This window comes from Strix aluco, chromosome 3, assembly GCF_031877795.1.
Source record: "Strix aluco isolate bStrAlu1 chromosome 3, bStrAlu1.hap1, whole genome shotgun sequence".
NCBI classification, from domain to species: Eukaryota; Metazoa; Chordata; class Aves; order Strigiformes; family Strigidae; genus Strix; species Strix aluco.
In genome coordinates, this window is record NC_133933.1 from 64069666 (window position 1) to 64091104 (window position 21439).

At 39.2% G+C, this 21439-nt stretch overlaps 1 protein-coding gene across 14 annotated transcripts in view; it reads left to right on the plus strand.

Moving 5' to 3' along the window:
• TULP4 (TUB like protein 4) overlaps positions 1-21439 on the plus strand; it is a 173199-nt gene that overhangs the window by 129095 nt on the left and 22665 nt on the right. For all 14 annotated transcript variants that reach the window (XR_012622530.1, XM_074818855.1, XM_074818845.1 and 11 more), the window contains 4 exons: positions 3570-3750; positions 6270-6404; positions 9951-10117; positions 19427-19651. Coding sequence is in view for 13 of the 14 variants with exons in the window: in XM_074818855.1 (XP_074674956.1) it covers positions 3570-3750; positions 6270-6404; positions 9951-10117; positions 19427-19651 (708 nt within the window). In the remaining variant the exon portion in view is untranslated. The remainder of the gene's footprint in view (positions 1-3569; positions 3751-6269; positions 6405-9950; positions 10118-19426; positions 19652-21439) is intronic.

The window sequence follows — 21439 nt, forward strand, 5'->3', positions numbered from 1 at the left end:
ATGGATAATAGTTTAACAGCTATTTTTAGTTGAAAAACTCTTAGATGAAAAAACTTTTTATGTACCAAAACTAGCTTGTGAAACTCATCACAAGTTACCATAGAGGCTAAGAGGCCAGCAGATTTCAAAGAAGGGTGTTTTTCAGATACTCAGATTTGTTATAATAAGGAGGAATCACCCCAAGCTTGGGTTTCATGGAGAACACAGACACTTGTGTTTCAGGACTGAACCCAAATTTTGGCTCTTGTTATACTTAGAAAACTGTGTGTGAATTATCCCAATGCTGTTTATCAGTTTTCCCTTCAAAACGTATAGCATCAGGGCACTATTGGAGACTGCTCTGCATTTGTATGACCTTTAATCAGCTACAGCTTCACTATAGTGCAGGATTTGTTATGTTTGATATGTTCTGTAAAGAAATACTGTATTTATGTTGTGTAACAGACTCACACTTTGAATGTATTGGGTGATTTTAGGTTATTTTGTAATAAAATTATGCATAATTCTACAAGTGGTAATGCATGTAGAAACAATTGAAATAATGAACAGTGTGAAAGGAGAGGAGATGAGACAAGAGAAGAAGAACAGAACAAGGGGCCAAAGAACCACTTCAAAATAAGTACTTGGAGTTTGTTTTTATTTACTATTATTATAATTTAGCTTTTGTATTCAAGGGTTAACAAACCACTACAACTTGTTCATTACCTTTTTCCAATATTCCCTCAAACATCCTGGAGCTGCAAATACCTCAAAAATACAAATTTAGGCAGCTAAAATACAACCTTTTAATTTCTCTGTTGGATCCTTCAGGCATACCCTGTGGCTCAGCCTTTTTTCTGAAGGTCAAGAGAGTTTCGTTCATCTGATATAAGTAGCTTGAGTGTGGCATTTATAACTTGAGTAATGTTATGGATGATAACACCATTAGACATTTTTACAGCTTCAGCAGGAGTTCAGCCAGCAGGACTATCAGCCTGATAAATGCTTTCATCTTAAAGGTTGTATTGCTACAATAATCCCAAAACTTAAAGCTGCTCCTTGAAACCTATAGCCTGGCTAAAGAGATGAAGAGTGCCCTCTGACATTCCTAAGTTGCTAAAGAGCTCTCTCAGGTTTCAGTGCAAGAATTAAGATGCCCACATCCAGCTGTTCTGATCTGAATTGGAAATTACAGTAGGACTCCATAATTTTAAATGAATTGAGGATAGTGCTACTTGAGCGAATTAGCTTTAGATTGAGATGAGACTGAACTCTGGGTGATAAGTCTCAACATTTTGTTCCTACCCAATTATAAAGTGTTTCCACAAGATCTTAGGAGGCAGAACTTTTATACGGGTGTTTTCAGAAACAATAGAGAGTTTCACCTCCTCTGCCTGCGTATTTTGCAGTTATAAAACACCTAGGAGACTGGTAAAAAACTAATCTATAGAGTAGTCTGAAAGTGGTGTGAGAAGCTAACAATGACAACTGGTAGGATTTTGGCTTTGTACAAGTTGTTTGTTTTGTAGAGATCTGAAAGAGAGTGGTTATGTACTGAAAGTAGATAGTAAAAGTGGCTGTGCGCTCATTATGCATGTAAACACAGTTGAAATAATGAACAGTGTGAAACGAGATGAGGTGATACAAGTGGAAGAAGAGAAGAATAAATGGAAGGGAGTGTGAGATGAATGAAGGTCAAGTTCTTGTTTTTATATCTAAGAACAGTAATCTGAGGCTTGTAGCAAACTTCAGCCACTCTTTTAACCCAGCAGGTATTTAACACAAAAATATTTATAACATGTAATGATTACAGTTAAGGCAGCCAGATACTGGTTTTTCATTGCTTCTGATAATATGAAACAACTCCATTGATTTCCTTAAGATTTTAATGTCTTCACTGGAGTTCCTCTGTTAAACTGCTATTCTAGTTTACAACCTTCTGTGTTTCCTGATCATCACCTTGATCACAGAAAAAATTTTAGTACTTCTTATTTTCGTCTGAGACCTCTGAAGCTATGCTTCCTTTCTGAAACTTTCAAAAGTGCAACCATGGCAATTAGTTCCTAGGTGAATACTGTTATATAAGTCTGATACAATACACGGTTTGAACGCTGCAAGTCTGGCATAACATCTCAGAAGAAAGTTAGAAAGGAAGACCTCTGACAGCAGAGGTCAACAAGGGTGATTGGAGGCTTTGAACAACAACTGGGTAGGGAGATCCTAAGTAGGCTATGATTCTTCTTGTAAAAGAAATGACTAAGGGATTAGATAATAGAGGTCTATAAAATTGTGACCAATGTTGAGAATGTAAGTAGGGAACAATTATTCTTTATTTCTTTTAGCGTTAAGAGGTAAAGGTTACCAAGTGGAACTATCAATTATCACAGAAGAGGGAGTATTTTTTGCTGGAAGCTACATGAGTGTGCAGGGGGGGTGCCTGCATCCTGTTCTTTTACTCTTCCCCAAACACTCTTAGAGGTAAGATACAAGGCTAGATGAATTTTTGATCTGGACATATAATTGTTAGAATCTTAAATTTACAAGCACTGGAAATACATGGTAGACTGAAGGGCAAGTATAAGATTTGACCTTCCTTTTAGCTTAATTTTTAATACTGGCTAGTTTTCAAGTTGATGAGTGCCTTTAAACTTGCTTTAAAACATGTTTGCCTCATATGGAATTATGTGATAGAAGCAGCAGCTTTGGCTAATGCATTTATAGTTCTGTGGATATATTAATCCTTATTTCCTGATGTTTTTCTAAAATTCATCAAATATGCAGGATATTAACTTGCTTAAAGTCTCAAGACAGAAAATTATTATAAAAAATAAATTGTAGGTTCCAGTCAGTCTGACTTTAGTCAGTGTGCATTGGCTACAGAGTGGTGTAGGGGCAAGAAAAAAACTTGCGTTATTATTTTGTATTTGAAATGGTGGGTACAAGCTCTTCTTCGTCCCTTCCTGAATGTGTAACATACTGCCTTCCTCTTGGGCTCTAATAATCTATTTTCACTTGACTGATCATATTGCTTTTTGCCTCTGTTTTTGGAAGACATTCTCCCACCTTCTCTCAGCTCATCAACTGACTAACCTGTCCTCCTCTATTCAGCTTTCTATTTCTCAGAAGCTGTTTGAAATCTCTGCTAAGACCTCAATTTTGTCAGCTCTGTCTTTTGATATTGTTATGACTGATGCATACCTCGGTTTCTGCCACCAATTTTAGAAGTTTCTGTATAATCCAAGAACCCTGCAGAATCTGTGGTAGCCCTTCTGCCAGCTCACTTTAGTTGTAGTAATGGCCAAGTTCAAATAAAGTGTAATGGCTCATTTTAAAGTGAACGAAATGCACCCCACCGTGAATCATTACTTGCTCACAGATTTTAGGCTCTTAACTCTAGACCCTGCTGTTTTAACTTCATTCTTTATATACATCTTTGGTTGCGGTGTCCTATTGTGGCACCATTTCACATCCCTGATTGCTTTGCTTTCAAGTAATTGCTAGCGTAGCTGCTTAATAATTGCAAGATGTGTTTGAAGGAGGGTCCTGTGGCTGACGTTTGGTGGAACTGAAGGCTGTTCTGTTATTTTCAGGTACTGTTTGGCACTGCTGATGGACAGGTTATTGTCATGGACTGCCATGGCCGAATGCTGGCCCACGTGCTCCTTCATGAGTCAGATGGCATCCTCAGCATGTCCTGGAACTACCCCAGCTTCCTGGTGGAAGACAGCAGCGAGAGTGACACAGACTCTGACGACTATTCCCCACCACAAGGTAGTGTTGGGTGCACGTTATTCTGTTCCAGCTTTGCAAGCACTCATGAAGACATCTCGAATGCCAGGGAGTTGTCATGATGTACTAAACCAGCAGCAAACACAGTTACAAGCTGGTAGAGGACAAAAGATGGTGTGTTCCTGTGGAGGTAGCATGGTGAATGGAGCAGAAAGCTGGTACGGGAGAGTGGATTTGTCCCCAGCTCTGCCACCAGCCTTGCTGCATGGCTTGCTGCAGGTCATACGTTGTCTGTGCTGCACTGTCTCTGTTTGAGCAAATGAAATAACAACACAAAGCTCAAAGTTTTTAGTGAGGGTGAGTGAAAAACACTAGATAGGGGGATATCAGGTTTCTCTGATATATGTGGTGTGAGTTATTGTAATGGTCCTACCTCCATATATGGAGGTAGTCAGAGTGCAGTCACAGAAGTTAAGGTGTTATTATATACATTATTCTGAAAAGAGACACCAGTACTAGATAGAAGAAAGTACTGTATTTTTAATTTTATCTGTTTCATAGGATTTCTGTAATGCTCATCATTATAGTCCCATCCTTGATAGTCTTGACGTAAAAAGCTCAATACATTCCATAGAAGGATTGGAAATGAAAATATTTCCTGCAATTACACAGGGTAGAAGAAGGGTGAGTGGAGGTTTCTGGAGTTACTAATTCCCATACTTCAGAGTACATTGCCAGTTTGAGGGTCAGGAAGAAATCCTTCCCTCCCCTTAAGGATAAATATAACTCATTGGGTGACATGTTTTTGTTTTAAACTCTCTGGAAGTCATCAGTAGCAAAGATCTAGGAGGCCTAGGTATCCATGCACAGTCAGCCCCATCCTTCTTATTCAAGTATGCTAATACTACTTCTTGTTAATGCTGTTGATTAGTCTGTAAGATCTAGGTAAGCTGTTTCTGTGTTCCAGAGCTGAATTAATATAACAGTGATTGTACAAAGAAAAATTTAAATACATACTAGCTAGAAATAATTCTGAATTTGCATCTCAGATCTGAACCACTGAATTGAGGACTCTTGCAGTTTTAACTCTAATTTGGATGCAGTCCAAAAATCTACCTTTTCTAGAATCATGTGTGTATATATGTCAATATAATAAGCATATGTATTTAACAAATAATGGTAGAAGATAATGTGATCATCTGGTAAAATGTTAGCATCTTTTAAAACTGAGTTTTGTTTTGGCTTTCATGCCTCAATTTTGGTACTGGGTGGGATTTCTTACCTTAGAAGAAAAGAAACAAACTTCACATTTCCTAGCAAGCTTCCAAAGCAAGAGAACAACATTAAATTTGTTTTTCACTGTTTTTTTAAAATACTGAGGTTCCAGTTGGAGGATGGTGAAGTTGCAGAGTACACAGATGAGAACTTAAATGATCTGAATGGGCCAGCTTTTTCTGAGTCAGTCAGGGGGTGGGTGGACTCATTACAAGCCTACAAGCCTATTTTAAAGATTACCCAAACACGATGTATTTTCTTTAGAGCAGATGCAGCATAAACCTCTCAAAGGTGACAAGCCTTTGACTCACACAGATGTGTAGGAAGGACTGGAAGTTTCATGGGTTTTTCTTATGAAATTATATACACAGATGCTAATTACTAGACATCGTTCTCCAAAATACTTTCTGATCAGCTTTTTTACATGTTCAGGAAGCAATACCACTCTTAATTGGCTCTGCCTTTTTTGTTGACTGAAAAGATGCCGTCTGGGTCCTGAGAGGCACTTTATCATGGGCCAGCAGCATCTCCTGTCAGAAAATGTAAACAAAAAGAGTTAAACAGCGAATGCTACAGATGGTAATACTGGTCATAAAGTATTTGAATAAGGGAATTTCAGCAAATGCCGAAAACAAGCCCAGAGGAGGAGAGACTTTGCAGAAATGTTTTTTAAATCCAAGTGTTCCATTTGGGCTTACCTGTATCTTTGAATGCATTGGATCCTGTGATGCAGGATGGCAGGTAACTCTTCATGCTGCTGCCTAGCTCTTAACATTTAGACTACAGTAATTTGTGAAAGGTCAGTGTGTTGTCTTAGAAGTTCTTATAATGTCTCTATGTGACTTCAGGAGGAATCCCCAGCACTTGCCCAAGCAGAAAGTGTATCTAACAAATAGCTTTTAATGTGATTATATTGTTTATTACACAGGTTTTCAACTTGGGTCCCAAGCAAGCCTTCCAAAGCACTGGTTTTCAATTTGTGGACACTTTGGGGAGTTGACAAGATTGAAAACCACCACTGTATAACATAATAGTATATGCATAAATCATGCTGGATATACTGCAGTAAAAATTCCCAAAGTAAAAACATTGGGGTTTCACCAAAGCAGACAAACTAACTAGCTAAACCTGCTTTGCTTTTGCTCATAGACATTGCAGAAATAGGTTGAGTTTGAGGCTTGGGACCATTCCTGATGGCAGTGGGCTGAAGTACAGTGTATTTCAGCCTGGATGTAATTACTTCTTGGTTGTTTGCCTTTTGCTCACTCCAGAGCCTTGTTTTGCAGATGGACCAGCTGCGTATCCAGTCCCAGTGCAGAACACCAAGCCACTACTTACTGTCAGCTTCACGTCGGGAGACATTAGTTTAATGAACAATTATGACGACTTGTCTCCTACTATCATCCGCTCAGGGTTGAAAGGTACAAAAGGAAGCCATTTCACCCTCTTCCTATCCTCTGGTTTTCGTGGATTTTTAACGATGTGTGTATAGGTTGTGTTTTTGCGGTTGTCTCTCCTAACCCAGAAGCTCTTGGCCACCGTTATTGCCGTTTCCAGCAGTGACACCTGCTGGTGGAAGAGCGGTGCTTGGCTGAGAAGAGTTTGTGTTTGAAAAAAGTGTTTCCATTTTTGAGGTTGTGTTTTTATGGCAGTTTTGTAGACCAAATTGATCTGTTTGCTGTTTTCCAGCTGAATGTGCTAATATGTTTGTGCTTCTTTGTGTGAATGCCTCTGCTACGTAATACTTCCTTTGTATCTTTACTTCACAAGGTGTCCTCCCATGCTTTTGGTAACCAGGTATGAATCGCAGTGCTGCTTTGACTCTCACAAATATTGAAAACTTGGTAGAATTATTATCAAGAGGCAAGTTACTTCGAGAGAATGAAAATTCCACTGATTAATTACTATACATCTTGCTAAGCGATGTGTATGAATGTTTGTAAATCAGTATTCCATGTAAAATCTTTAATTCACATTGGAATTTTTACTGTTCTTACCTATCAAAAAGTCCCTTGCTTTACCAGCACTCTCAGTACAATTTACAGTGCTTTGCCTGGAGAGAAGTTTTAATTCACTATGGCACATAAGCACGTACTTAAATGTAGGTTCCACTGATTCTTTTTCATCTCCACAGGTAAATTAGTTCTGTATTATATGAAAAAAAAAAAAAAAAAAAAAAAAAGAGCTGTTGGAGCAGACTCTTAGCTGTTCTGTAACAGTGGGATATTTTTGGTGAACAGTTGCTCTAACACCAGCCCATAGTTTTTGGGTGCTCCACTATGTAGGGTAGTCTTAGGAGGTTAAAAAATCACCTTTGAGGTTTCTTTTCCACTCCTGGTTCCATCTGTGCCAGCACAAGAAATGCATGGCTGACAAAATGTAGCAATCTGGGGCAACCCCATGATCCAGAAAACTTCAGCCGAAAAGACACCTAAAGAAGGACTGGGAGTGTGTATGAGACAGACAGAGAAAGGTGATATCACTGTCGTTTTGAAGCTACCCATTGTACAGTGGGAAGTATTTTACATATAACTGTCATATAGATGTAAACATTTTCTGTACCTTCTTACAAAAATTGTTTTCAAGTGATTGTAATTTTATTGGTTGTTATCACATGCAAGAATGTGCAAAACCATCCAACTCAGGATCTCCATCCTCTCCAGCCACTTGGCATTCTGCTGACAGTGGGTGGTCGTCAGTGTTGTGTTTGAGTCTTAGTTCATGTGTTTCTGTCTGAAATCTGTAAATATTGTGTTGTGGTCTCTTCAGCAGATGCCCTTGTCTTTATGGGCTGCTGTATGATCAGCGTACTCAATGTGTAATACTATAAAACTGTTTCAAGCAATACCAGTATATTTTTGCTGTTCTATTAGCTTTGTCATTTTACTGGGAATATTCATATTAAATTGATGCAGAAAAACATTTGCTGTTGGATGAGAATTTGATTACCCAAATACAAGTTCTTCTTTTCATCCAGCTTGAACAATCCTGGAAGTTTTATCAATTCTAGTGGAGGTCCTGAACTGTTCAGTTGTGTCCTTTCTTTCTTTATGGTTTTTAACTCAGTGATTCTCAGTACGCTGCTGAACTGCATCTACTAGTTGTACTAGTTAGCTACCACTACTAGCCACAGAGCTATTGCACGTTTATAGTGCTCTCTATTCAAGGTTTGCTGATATACATGCCTGTAGTGTCTGGCAAGTAGGTTTGAGGGATGGCTCTGATACACTAATTGACTTGCAGACTGTTACCCTAGATGAAACCCCCATCAGATTTCTAATCTCTGTGCTTGTGCTGAGACCTAGTTATCAGTCAAGCTGTTATACATCAAGGTTAAATAGTGGTTGAAGACCCTGTCAGCAGTGCAGCATGCTGTAGAGCCTGGGGCAGTGCTGCAGCCCACGTTCCAGTCCTTAACTTCGTTGGCAGCAGCCTAATTCTAGGAGTTTTGAGAGAAAGAGAGAAAACTGCTGGATGCAGTAATCGCTCCTCTTCCTTTTGGTATGGAGTTCAACTGAAAGTTTTACCTGAAGGCGTGTATCCAAAGGAGATTGTTTTTTCACTTTGGTAATTGTGTAGTTAAGTCAGTTACCAAAAGTGGAGTTGCTCGACCATGCCTCATTGATTTCTAACCTGCTTATTATTATACTCTCTGAGAAAGATGAATTAAATCCCACTGTGGATTACTTAGAGGGTTGAGGACCAAGAGAAAAAAAGGCATGCAATGCCTAGCTGTGAAAAAATTATCTTGAGTAACATGTATCTTGCCTCTGATATGTACAGAAGCATAATTCCCATGAGAAATATCAGAAAGTTGAAATAATACAAAACCATTTTAAATTTCACATAAAAGTCCCTGAAAATGACAAGTTGACAACTTGAAACAATTTTGAGATCCTTCCTGCCAACTCTCATTTCTCTCCTGCTTCTTCATTTGAAGACAGCTTCTCGCCCACAAATGTCTTCAAAAGGTTCTTGGCAGATTGAGCATCCCGGAGCACAAAAGTTTTGTCTTTACCTTCACTTTGTCTCAGTACAAAATAGCTGCCTTTCACCTCTGGTTTAAGAGTAAAAAGGTTTAAAGACTAGCTTAGTATTCCTTGCATATGCAAATCTGCCCCTGAAACACAAGCAGAAACACAAAATACTGTTTTAATGCTCTTCTTGAGTGTGACAAAGAGCTGGAGGATATAAGGGTTTGAAATTAGCATCCCCAAATTAAGCTGTGGGCGTTCCTCATCATGAGGTGCCTGTAGGAGAAGTAACTGATATGTATATTCATATCCATGTGTATGAGAGACTAAGCAATCCCTGTGTGCTTCTGGCAAACTCCTGCTAGACAGATGAATAGATTTTCACAAGTCAGGTGTCAAAAGAAAACCTATGACATGGAGGCCATATGTATTTATGGACAAAAATCCAAAAGCCTTTCTAGTTTGACATTATACTAAATTATAACTCTAGTTTGAGTTATGCTGAAAGTTATATTCACAGCCAGTGAGAACATGGGGCATTGCCAGATATACTGCTTTTTCTTGCTGTAGGCCTTTCCAGACAAGTACTCTTTGCTGCTCTTTTAGCGAGATTATTTATCTGTGTATTAACTTGATTCCACTTACTTACCCCAAAGATGTGCATAGGATCTTCCACATCAATTTTAACATCTCTAATAAATTCTTGTCCTTAGGTACTTAGGAGCAACCACTGATTACATTCTAGACTAACCATAGAGAGAGAAAAATGAATGGTTTTTACACATTTTTTGCAATTCACAAAATAAAGAGTCATTCTCAGAAGTGCATCTGTGGCATATTTGCTACTATTTCAATGAAAGGATTTAGCTTTCTAAGTACTTAAGTAACTTTTGAGAGCATGATTTAGCTGTTCAAGTCACTTTTCAGCATCTGGAAACACTGTTCCTACTGATGCTAATCAGTGATTATTGCAAACCATCTTTGTGATTTCAGATGTGGTGGTACAGTGGTGTACACAAGGAGACCTACTTGCAGTAGCAGGCATGGAGAAGCAAAGCCAGCTGGTTGACCTCGGCAATGGTTCCCTGTTGAAAAGTGCACTTGTCAAGTTCTACAATGTGCGCGGGGAACATATCTACACTCTGGAGACCCCTGTACAGGTAGGAGGTATTTTTTAAGTCAGTTCTCAATGCTTTGCCGACATGTTTTTCCCACATTAGCTCGTTGGTATACACGTGCATTGTGAAAACGGTTGCAAAATGTCCTGAACACTTTCTAAAATATGATCTAGATAAAAATGAACTATAAATAATTATTGTTTGCATTAAGGTAGACGTCCAGGAGTGCATCTCATTCTAGGGCCCTCTGTGCTAAGTATTGTGCAAATATATAATGAGAAACAGTCTCTTTCCCAAGATTGCTGGGCCATGAACAGACAAGATAGAAAAAGGAAATTCTGTTGTTTTACAGATAAGTGACCGAGGAGAAAAAGCTAGATAACTTGCTTGATATTGTAGCAGAACCAAGAGCTGGACAAAAATATTCCAAGTCCAGTATCATAACTACGAGATTATTCTCTCTTTGTTATTGCTGTGATTTTCTAATGTACAATCAGTTGATACAATATTTTACTTTTTATGGCATCAGATAGAGAAGGATCAATCAGAAAGTCTTGTTTCTGTTCCCACCTTCTGTACAGACTTTCACTGTAACCTCGGTCATGTTACTTGACAAGTAAATATCAACACATGTCTGTGTGCTGCTTAGGAGCACAACATGCTTTGTAGGTCTCTGCTGATATTTCAGAACCCAGCTGAATGTCTCTCCACAGTTTATTTCATTTTCTGCAGAACAGGGATGACTCCATTCTGACTTCTGACAGTTAATAGTGAAATTTAATTAATTTACGGTAGCTTTGAAATCTGAAAGAGAAGGAGAATGCTGTAGATATATTTACTTAATTATGTTTAATGATGATATCATTTATTATAATTTCTTTTTCAGTACCTTGATCTGGGATGGATACAAAAGGATGACGTAGTAAACCAGCTGCTAAGCTTTTGTGTTGGCTTATATTTAGCATTAACCTGTGCTTATTAACATTAGCACTCTAATTTAGATAGAATTCTTTAGTTTTGTAATATATAAAATAATGGTCTCTAAAGGCAACCTAAATATGTATAGCACCATCTAATGCTGATTTAGGTACCTAAAGGACTTACCTGTACACACAGCTTTATTGTCTCTTAGCCCTTTCCTTAGCCTATTTGTCTTAGCCCTTAGCCTTTATTGTCTGTAGCCCTTTCAGCAACGTAGCACAGCCCTTTCTTCTCAGAATCGATTCTGGAGAAACCACGTTTATAACAGTGTTGCTTATTCCCAGACTAGGTAAAAAGCAAACCTCGTTCTGTTACTTCAGTACCAGAATATCGGATGTCCATGTTAGCTGTAGAACCAGTGTAACACTCTGGTGTCAAGCTGTGAAATCAAGTTGTGGTTTGAGCATCAGATCTGATGGGATCAGGTTGCCTTAAGGTGTGCGTGCAGGCTCTTTTCTTACTGCTTTGTTCCCAGTAACCTCAATTTCTCCTCCCTTTAAATACCTTCATGTCCTCTAGTTCTCCCTATATCACTTCAACTTCTTTTCATATTTTCAGCTCTTCTCCTTTCTCCTCTCCTTAATCAGCTGGGAGAAAGCACATGTCGTGGCTGATGTGAGGACTAATTATTCTGCCATTATATGAGTACTTATAGGGCAACTGGCAGGTCATACAGAACAGGTACCTTCAAGTTCATACCACAGTATTTCTCGTAGTGAAAATACTAACATGAGCCTCTCTGCTCTTTCCAGCTTCTAATTTTCACTGAAATGCAGCATTTTAATGTCATGGAGATTTCTTCCCCCATTGTCAACTTCAGATGAAAAGCCAACAGCTTCAGAAGTTGTAAGCCAGGTTGGAAGTGAATGATGGGAGGGTTGGGGGTGGCAACCACCATTTAACAGTGCAATCATGGAGTCTCATTTCCTTGGGAAACCAGGATGAAAATAACATTCAAACTGATGTATTTATGTTCATTAAAAAACTGTGTGCATAAACCTGCCTAAAATTAGAGCCACTCCTCTTCTCCTATTAGTCAGTGTTTATTCTCTTTATTTAGTGCATTTAAATTCATATTTGCTCAGCTGCAGGAGGAAGTGAGGGGTCTTTCAGAAGGACACCTGTATCTGCTCATGTGGACTTTATGCTTCTATGTATTTGAGTGCTGGTCTAGCAGTATTACCAGCTAAGTGACAGGTATGCTAGAACGTTACTAAGTATTTGGTTTACTAACAAAACCAGGTAAAAACCACTGTTGCAAAAAAATTGCTAGTAACTTTTGTTATTCTCTGCCTCAGCTGCAAAGGTGTATATGCAAAGATGACAGAGTGAGTCAGTGGTTCCAGTAATTTGTCTGATGACAAATTCGTAAGAGTAAATTAATTAGTTTTCTGTACCATGACAGTTAGCCTTGTAATGGGATTTTATAAAATACACCACTGGTTATTGATTTATTCTAAATGAGCATTATTGTGAATTTAAAGGTCAAAAAAAGTAAAGCTGCATCTAACATAGAAAATAGTGGATTACAGGTACAAAACTGATTTTGCATGTGGCTCTCTCTCCTAATTCTTTGATAAAGTAGACATCTGAAAATCTTATCAGTAAAATATACTGATCTGTCTTTGGTAGGATATTCAGGAAACAAGAAATTTTATTGTTTATAACAAAACTCAGTCTAAAACTGACGTAGGATTTATACACAACTTGGCTGGAATGTTACCTAACATAAAGTCACTGCAAACCCCAAGGTAGAATAGATTTGGGTACTGCAGGTTACTCATCTTGATGATGGCTGTCGTCATGGATCCCTTCAAGGTGTTTTATATGACACCTTCTCCTCCAGCTTTAGTATGGTTCTGGCATCCTCTGTCTCATTTGGTTAACTTTCTTAAACTGTTACCTTCAGTGTAGGATTTTATAGTTCATAAACCTAGTTTGCTGACTATAAAACCCTAGATAGGGAAATCACACTTGTTTAAAAGTATCCAAATAAACACACTAGCTTTGCATGAAAAATAACGTTCATAAACAGCATGGTAGAGTTAGCATAGTGGAACGGTCTCTTTTGTTCCCTGCTCTGGGGCTTCAGCCTGCCACCCTGACATGCTGCAAGAATATATTTGCAGAATGTAGTGAAAAGAGCTGAAAAGGCGTCAGTAAGTGTTGGGCAAATACTGAACTTCTGCTACACAGAATCAAACTGTTTTGAACCTTGAAAGAATGATGAAAAAATTTCAGAAGGGACTTCAGAAAGTCACACCAGACTTTTACCTTATTGGAAAGAGTTCTGTGAAAACTGGGTTCATACTGTAACTCCAAAGAGTTGATACTGGTTATTTATTTTATACAAAGAGCATATCTTAAAGGCTGTTGATCAGCTGATAACTGTTAAAAAATATACTACCAATTTCTGTAAAACTTAGCTCTTACTACACTTGCCCTTGTGTACATGAACACCAACATGATGTACCAAAAATATGCCCAGTTCTTCTAGCTGGCAGTTTTCATGGTGCTGCTTTTTCAACATTTAAAAATGTGATTACTGCAGCAGGCTGCCCTGCTTGTCATAAATTTTTTATTGGAAGAATGTTAATTTCTTACATTATTTGTTAAATCCTCACTACCTTTCCCTGGCATCATGCAGGGATGAGAACCAACTCATTCAAGACTGTTTTACAGTCTTGCTAAAATTGTTTACTGGAAATGCTGCAACCCAGTTCTGTCACTTCAGAATTTCTCATCTGATGTGCAGACGGGTCTTTATTATATCAATTAACTGTACCTGCAGTTGTTTCTGAGTGGATACAGCTGTTTCATATCTTCCCATTTGAACTTTAAACAGAGGAGTCTCTTACAGGACCACTTCAAAATTACTTAACTGCTGACTTTTACAAACCTCTGAATTTTTTCTGTCTAATGGTTCAAAGTTGTGGCTTATATTTTGGTTTCTTCTCTGGTTTTTATAATTTTCTTCTTCATATGTCCCAGAGGACCAGGGGAACAAGAACATGGATTTAGAAACTGTGAAGTTGATCTCATCTATATACCTACAGTAAATTTACATTAGCTTATGATTTTATACCACTGTGTAACTGATGTAAGAACAGATTAAACCTCAAGTGCAATGAAGAAGGGTAAGAGTGAATTGAGCCCGTCACATTCCAGAATCAGTTATATAGACAACAAGATTAGATGCAGAAAAACTGTAATTGCATTTTTATCAGTGTAATATTTTTAAACGCTAATTCAAAGTGATGTACCAAAGGCTAAATCTTTATGCAAGCGGTTTCCAGGACTCTTCCCACTTGCTCTAAAACTGCTCCTGTCAGCAGCACCCTTCAGAGCATTTCATGGGCTCCTTCTCTCCCGGAAACGTCCCGGCATCTGAATGGGTAGATTTAAGATGATGTGATCCTGCAAAAACCTGGTAGTTGTGTAAAAGTTATTTTACGAAGGCCTGAGAAGGATGGTGCAATTCTAGGTTAAATTCAGATCAAAAGGCTTTGAGACAAGAGGCTGCCTTTTATGTTACCCAGCTGAGCTGATCTTGCTTACTTTGTCTTCATTTATTTCACATAGAGTGTTCAGGTTTGTTGCTTCTGAATTAATGTTGCCTTTCATTTATATTGCCTGAAATTAATCCTATTTAACTGTTATTGGATGACAACAAAGCTTCAAGAAGAGTTTATTTTCTCACAGAAAAAGAAACAAGAGCAACAGTTTAGAACTAGCTGGTGAAACATTCTTTGGGATATCAATAAGGACCTTGATATTTTCCATATAGCCACAAGATCATCTCTGACTACAGAAATGGATCGTGATCAGGACTGGAAAATGGAGACACTTGTCTAAGCAGAGTCATTCTGTTAAAATAGAATCTCATCATTGTATTGAAATCTTAAAAAATTAAAAAATACTGTGGAAACAGAGAGGATAGAAGAAACATCTGCAAATCAAATCAGAGTTTGCTACATGAAAAATTATATAAGGCCATAGCAGTGTAATTTCTGACCACATCATAGTCTTTATTCCTTTTCTCACTATCAATTCTTACTAGTTAATATTATTCCTACTGTAAATATGGGAAACAGAAGAATGAAGAAGTTACGTTACTTTCCAGCAGCCATCCATGAATCCTGTGGCAGTACAGAGATGTGCACACACAATTCACAAGAGCCAGGCGGACACTGCAGCCATTGCACGTTCCAGCTTCTCTCTGAGAAAAGCAGAGGGAAAAATGTGTGTCTCAACATCAGCAGTCTAAACTGAGAGCTAGCAGGCAACGTACGTCAGAGTTTTACTTACACATGCCATTCACTAGATAGTTTTTTAGAGTTGGGTTCTCTCTCCTGAGAAAAATCACACTTGTTGCTGGGCTTTCTGCCCTGGAATACCATTTTTATTTCATTACCAGTGGGACTTCCAGTGCCAGCAGACAAGGGATTAGTGCACGCAGCAGGCAGGCCCCATGGCTCAGGATTTCTGAGAACAAAGCAGGCAGCAAGAATCAGCTTGAACAGTTTTCATTGACTGTACTGCATACAAGTGATGAAAGGTTCTCTCCTGTGAGAGAGACAGATGAGTGACTTATAAGAAGCAACCACAGAGCTTTAGCAGGAATATCTATTCCTGTGTGCTTTTCTAAGGGGAGTCGACATCCCAGCTAGGGATACAGATTTGAGTAGATGTAGCTGACTTTCAAGCCTGCTCTGAAAATAATGGCCAAAGAGCTCCTTGTTGGCCACTTTTTGAAATGTGTTTTCAATCAGTATTGCTCCTGATAAAACATCTCATTTTTTTGTTATTTAGCCAATTATTTCTAAAATATAATTGTCATAGAGCTGAATCCTATCTATGTATAGAAGTTTACGGGTTTTTTTCCAGGGTTTTTTTCCTACATGTTCGTATTTAAACCCTGGTATTTACAGTTTGTGCTAAGATTTTTCAAAACCTGATGGGATTTTTATAGACAAAGTGAGATTAGAAATTATCATTAAGCATTATATTTGTAGCTGCATTTCCTTGTTCCTAGCAGAAAAAATAAGTGTGCAAACATGGAAAATAGAATTCTTCTGTGCTAGAATCTGTTTCTTCATTTTCTAAGAGGTGCAATATGGGTATCAACAACTTTTTTCCTTCCTTTTTTTGCTAAAACAATACAAATAAGTGGATGCTTTATAAGGAGCAATACTTCTGCGTTGAACATTGGAGTTCAATTGTGCAGAGTTTGGAAGGAAAGCTGTGGCCAGCTCATAACTGACTTGCTGCAGTAATTGATTCATATCCCTTGTCTCTCAAGGGAAAGAGTGGGAAGCATAGTTATTGAAAAGTATTATTGGAGCAGTACATTTAAAGGTCAGGTCAGATCTGGCATTTAGGTGATCTTTTATTTCTCCAAGCCTGTAATGACAGGCTAATTTTCCCTGAACCTCATCTTAAATCTTAGCCCTTCACCGTAAATGAAGTGTTGCTGGATATTAGGCTTGAGGAGTACTGGGGGACTGACCATTCTATAGAAAAGGAAAGCAAGGCATGTGGCAAATCAGTAAGCGAAGGCAAACCAGTATGGTACAAGTGCTCTTTGATGAGATTGAAAATATTAAGACTAAAACATGTGAGGTGTGTGGAGAGACTAAATGGACAAATGTAGGAGTTCAAATGTCATGATTTACAAACAGTACAACACTTGTAGGTATTGTGTGTGTGTGTATTTAAACATGCACCCACTCACATATTGTTTACATAAAAATATATAAACAATATAAGGGAATCAGACATCCAGAAGTTTAGAAGATGGCTGAACTATGCTTGCCTCTTGGGAAACTGGTGAAATCATGCAGTGAGGCAATGTCTTTTGACTTCTGACTTTCTACTCTTCCTGAGCTCCAGTGCTGTGTTGCCAGAGGTCCTACCCAGCATTTCAAAGCTTCTGAAAAACTTGTTCCTTGGGAATATGTTTAAGATTGCAGAGGTTCTTGTACTGGTGCTATCTGCATCTCTGCTATTCTTTGCATGCAGCAGTAATCTGAGGAGAGAAGTTTGACTCTGTTTGGATGAAGAGAGGTCTATCTGGGTGTGATATATTGGCTTATAATAGCTGCCATACTAGACTTCATGGTAGGGCTGTTTGGATGTGCTGTCCTGGATTATGATAGCTGGGATAATAGACTTCTCTTCTGGCATTAAACTACCCAATAAATAAACATTTGTGTGCTAAGTCACATACTTGTTTGTTCCTTCACCATATTTACATGTAAGCTTTAGTTGATGCAAGGTGAACAGAAGGATGCGGTTTGGATCCCACAGTAACACTCAGGTAGATAGTTCTGCCCATGCTGGGTTTCGGCCTTTGGGGAAATCAGGATCACTTCTACTGGTGCCTTTCTCAGGCTGTCGTATAGTAGATGTGGCAGGTACCTAACTTGTGTCAGTGCCTTTTCAGTTGCATTTATTTTGCAAGCGCCTTGAACTGTCTTATTGCTGCCAGACAGTATGAGGGCTGAGCCACACTCTCAAATCATGAAAATACCAATCAGTAAGAGATACTTTATGTGATCTCTCATCAGATTTAAGGCTCTGTCCCACAGATTATGGTTATGACAAGCCATATAATAATTATTGATGGTACACAAAGGATTACTCAATTCCTTTGAAGTTCTCCACTACAAAATGCCTTTAGCAATTACTGTGAAAATCACAAGGTTCACATGTTGCTGCTTTCTATTTGCATATCAGTCAGCCTGAAGGTTTGTGCCTCTGTGAAAGTGTGTGTGTGTGTGTGTGTGGTGTTGCCTAGATGTAATGAGAATGAAGCTTCTTCATTCCTCCCACTTTAAAACCAATATTTTCCTTGAAATTTCAATGTAGGATAAGATGACATAGCAGGGAAGATGTTTTCTCTGAAAAAGTTGTTTCGTCCAACCCTTTATCTTGATGGCAGACATTGATATAGTGCTGTGCCGCTGCATTTTGCTTTATATCATTCACATAAAAACATCTTGTCCCAGTTTCTCACCTTTAAGCATCTTGAATTTGTAACTGAAGGGAAGGCTTTTTTCCCCAGACTGGATTGGTAACTTCTGGGCTGCTCTAACACAGGTATCTGGATACCATATTACTAGAGAGGAATGGATAAAAGTTAGTACTGATGGTGCCTTGACCCCTGTCTTCTGTATAGTTAATTCTTGTTTGGTGTATCTTGTGAAGAGTAAAGATATTCTAAAGAGACCCTGACCTTTTAGTAAATACAGTTAGATGAAAAACATGTTTGCTTAAACTTTTGAGTGTCACAGATTGTGAAAAGAAGGGAGCCCTTCACAGGAAGGAGTAAACCTTTTGTAGGTCACTGCTTGCAGCCTGCTGCACAGTATTCTTTATGGAGTGAGAGTTTCTTCTTTACTCTGTGTTGTTTATTTGTATAGAGATAGCAGCTACAGGATTGAAGTTCCGTACAGTATGTGTATATATGCAAATACAGATGCTTTGTAGCACAGAAAGCAAGAGATGGCAGGTGGATGCAGCTAACACTCGTGAAGGGCAAAAGTAATAGTGATAGGACTATAAGATGTCACAACAGACTGGTGCTTTAGATGAAAAAGATGGGGTTTAGGAAGAGAGTTTAGAGAGGTCCTTGCAAGTACAACTCTGTATTCTCACATGAACTCTTAATGTTCGTGTGGCAGGGAATAATGTCCAAAGCCGCATTTGAGTTATTATTACTCTGCTCCACATTCTGACAGTACCAGTCACCCATGACTCTTTCTGGTTTTACTGTCATGAATTTAGACATTTCTGAATGTAGACAAGTGGAAGACAAAAGGACATTCCCTGTTTTGTTCCTGGTGCTCTTTCCCAGTTCACTTCCTCTGGGAATAGTTCAAAAGAGACACTGTGCAGCAGAAGATTCAGTGCAAGACAAGAAAGCCAACTGAGTTTTGTCCACTAGTTTACTAAATGTCTCTGGGCGTATAATGTAACTTTCTGGTGGTAAAATGTGAACCGTTACCAGTGGATGAGGATTGATTAGATGACCGAAAAAATCATCTAGATAGGGCATCAAAGGATCCTGCTTTTTAACACTGTATGACTTTAAAGTTACTTATTCTATCTAGGTAATAAATTTGATAGACAATTCCTTGTGTGAAGAGCTTTCAGCCTTGTGAGTAAAAAGTACTGTATAAACATCAGCCACTGTTACCAATAATTTTGGATGTTCACATTCTTCACCCTTTTTGTGAGCAATAGTGTGCGCTTTAAAGTTTCTGGAAGACTTAGGGTAACATGATCGGTGATGTAATCACTTGCTGTGAACTATCTTGGAGAAAGTACAGGCTCTTTTGAAGTTGTATCCTTTTCCTCTCCATGCAGCGTCCCATCATCTCCATCTGTTGGGGTCACAGGGATTCACGCCTGCTGATGGCTTCCGGACCTGCATTATATGTCGTCAGAGTCGAGCACAGGGTCTCCAGTCTGCAGCTGCTGTGCCAGCAGACCATCGCTAGCTGTCTGCGGGATGACAAGGATATCAGCAAATTGACCCTGCCCCCGCGGCTCTGCTCATACCTCACCACTGCCTTTATACCAACAATCAAGGTAAAAGGAGAGAAACGTATGTGTGTGAGGAAGAAGAAAGGGTTGCTTGATTTCCCCTGCCATGGTGCTCCTAAGTGACAATGGTTAAATTATAAGATAATTATCATAATTATCATTTTAAAAGCTTGATTAAGGTCATTACTGTCCTCTTCAAGAGCCCACTGATCCATTTGGCACCTATTAAAATCTGGAAAGAAGCTCACACATGCTGATCTGCATTATTCCATGGGGATGGCCTTTCCAAGGACATCCTGAGGGTAAAATATGCTGGTGACTCACAAAGACTTCTGAAGAAGCTCACGCTGATGATAGTGCTGTGTCACAGTTATAGGAGAGATTCACAGTGGTAAAACTGTTGCCTCCCTGCTTGTTACGTGAGTCCTTAAATTGCCAGGAAAGTTACACTTCAGACCTGTGGCTGCCCAAGTATTTCTACCAATAGTGAGTTCTGCTAACCTTACTGCTCCAACAGTGCTACGGAAAAATGAACCAGATATTATGCCTTTTCCTGTACCACTAGCAGAGCCATCTGTTCAACCCCTTTGTTTCATGGTTTTGCCCTCAGTCACATCTCAGGATTTCCAGACTCTTTATCACAGCCTATAAACCAGAGCATTAGCTGGTAAATGCTCTACATTCAAACATATATTTTTGTGTTGCGTATTTTTTGTGTATGTGTTACAGCGTTCTCTTGAGTTTCAGGTCCTTGTTAAAACAACGCAGAACTAGAATCACTAATTTGAAATCAGTGGAGTTGGCCCAGATTAAGTGAGAACAAATTATGCCTATAAAATAATGATTCAGCACAGTTCCATTTGGGTACTGGTAATCAGGGCAATTTGTGCGACTGTGAAACATTTCATTTGCCAGAGAAGAATAAATGCCTTGCTGTAACCACAACTCCTCAATCTCCAAAATGCAGAGCATTTAACAGATCAGTGGTTCTCAGTTCTTTCTAACATGCCTACTTCTCCCCAGGATGCTTTCCATGTTGTCCCAGAGCCTCCCCTGCAGCTCCCTAGAGTATCAGTGATGCTTGCTTGGCTGGGGAGGGGAGGGGAGGGGATGAAGGCAGCAGTTGGCTGTAGCAAGACTGGGAGCCATGACAGGGATCAGAGGGGCAGAGGCACTACAGGGGCACGTCATTGCAGACAACCTTTCTGTCACCTCCTAGAGGGGATGCCGGGGTCAGCAGCAGTCGCATGGCTGCATAGCAGAGAGACTGAAGTGGGGTTCCCAGGAGCCACATGCCGCTGCTGTTTCATGGGTGTTTCTGGAGCCTCCTGAGCACTGCTTTATACTTTCCGCTGGCTCTCCCCCAGCGACATACTCCCACCTACGTTGTCAGCTATGCCTCCAGTGCCTGGCAAGGCACCCTCTTCCCTGCATACATTTCTCTTCCCTCTCCAGCTTGAGGATTACATTATAGATCACTCCTCAGCCCATATCCATCTCGGCCAGGTTAAGGAGGCTCCTTTTTTCCCTACTTTTTTTCTTGTACTTTCATTTTGAAAGAAACTATGTTGACTTAGACACAGTAGTGGTATTTGTGTCATGCAGGCTATATTGTCCTAGGCAAAAGCAATCCAACTGCTTTAGGACTAAGCTTTTCATGGATTAATACAGTGTGCTGGCAAGCAGAGCAACATAACCCACCCTGAGCTTTGTGCTCGTATTTCTCCACACTCCATGCAAATAGGCCCTCAGCAAAGATGGGTCACAGAGCTGACAGCATTGTGGCATAGTGGCATAGCATGTACCAGTACTAACCAGGAATGGGAACCTGAG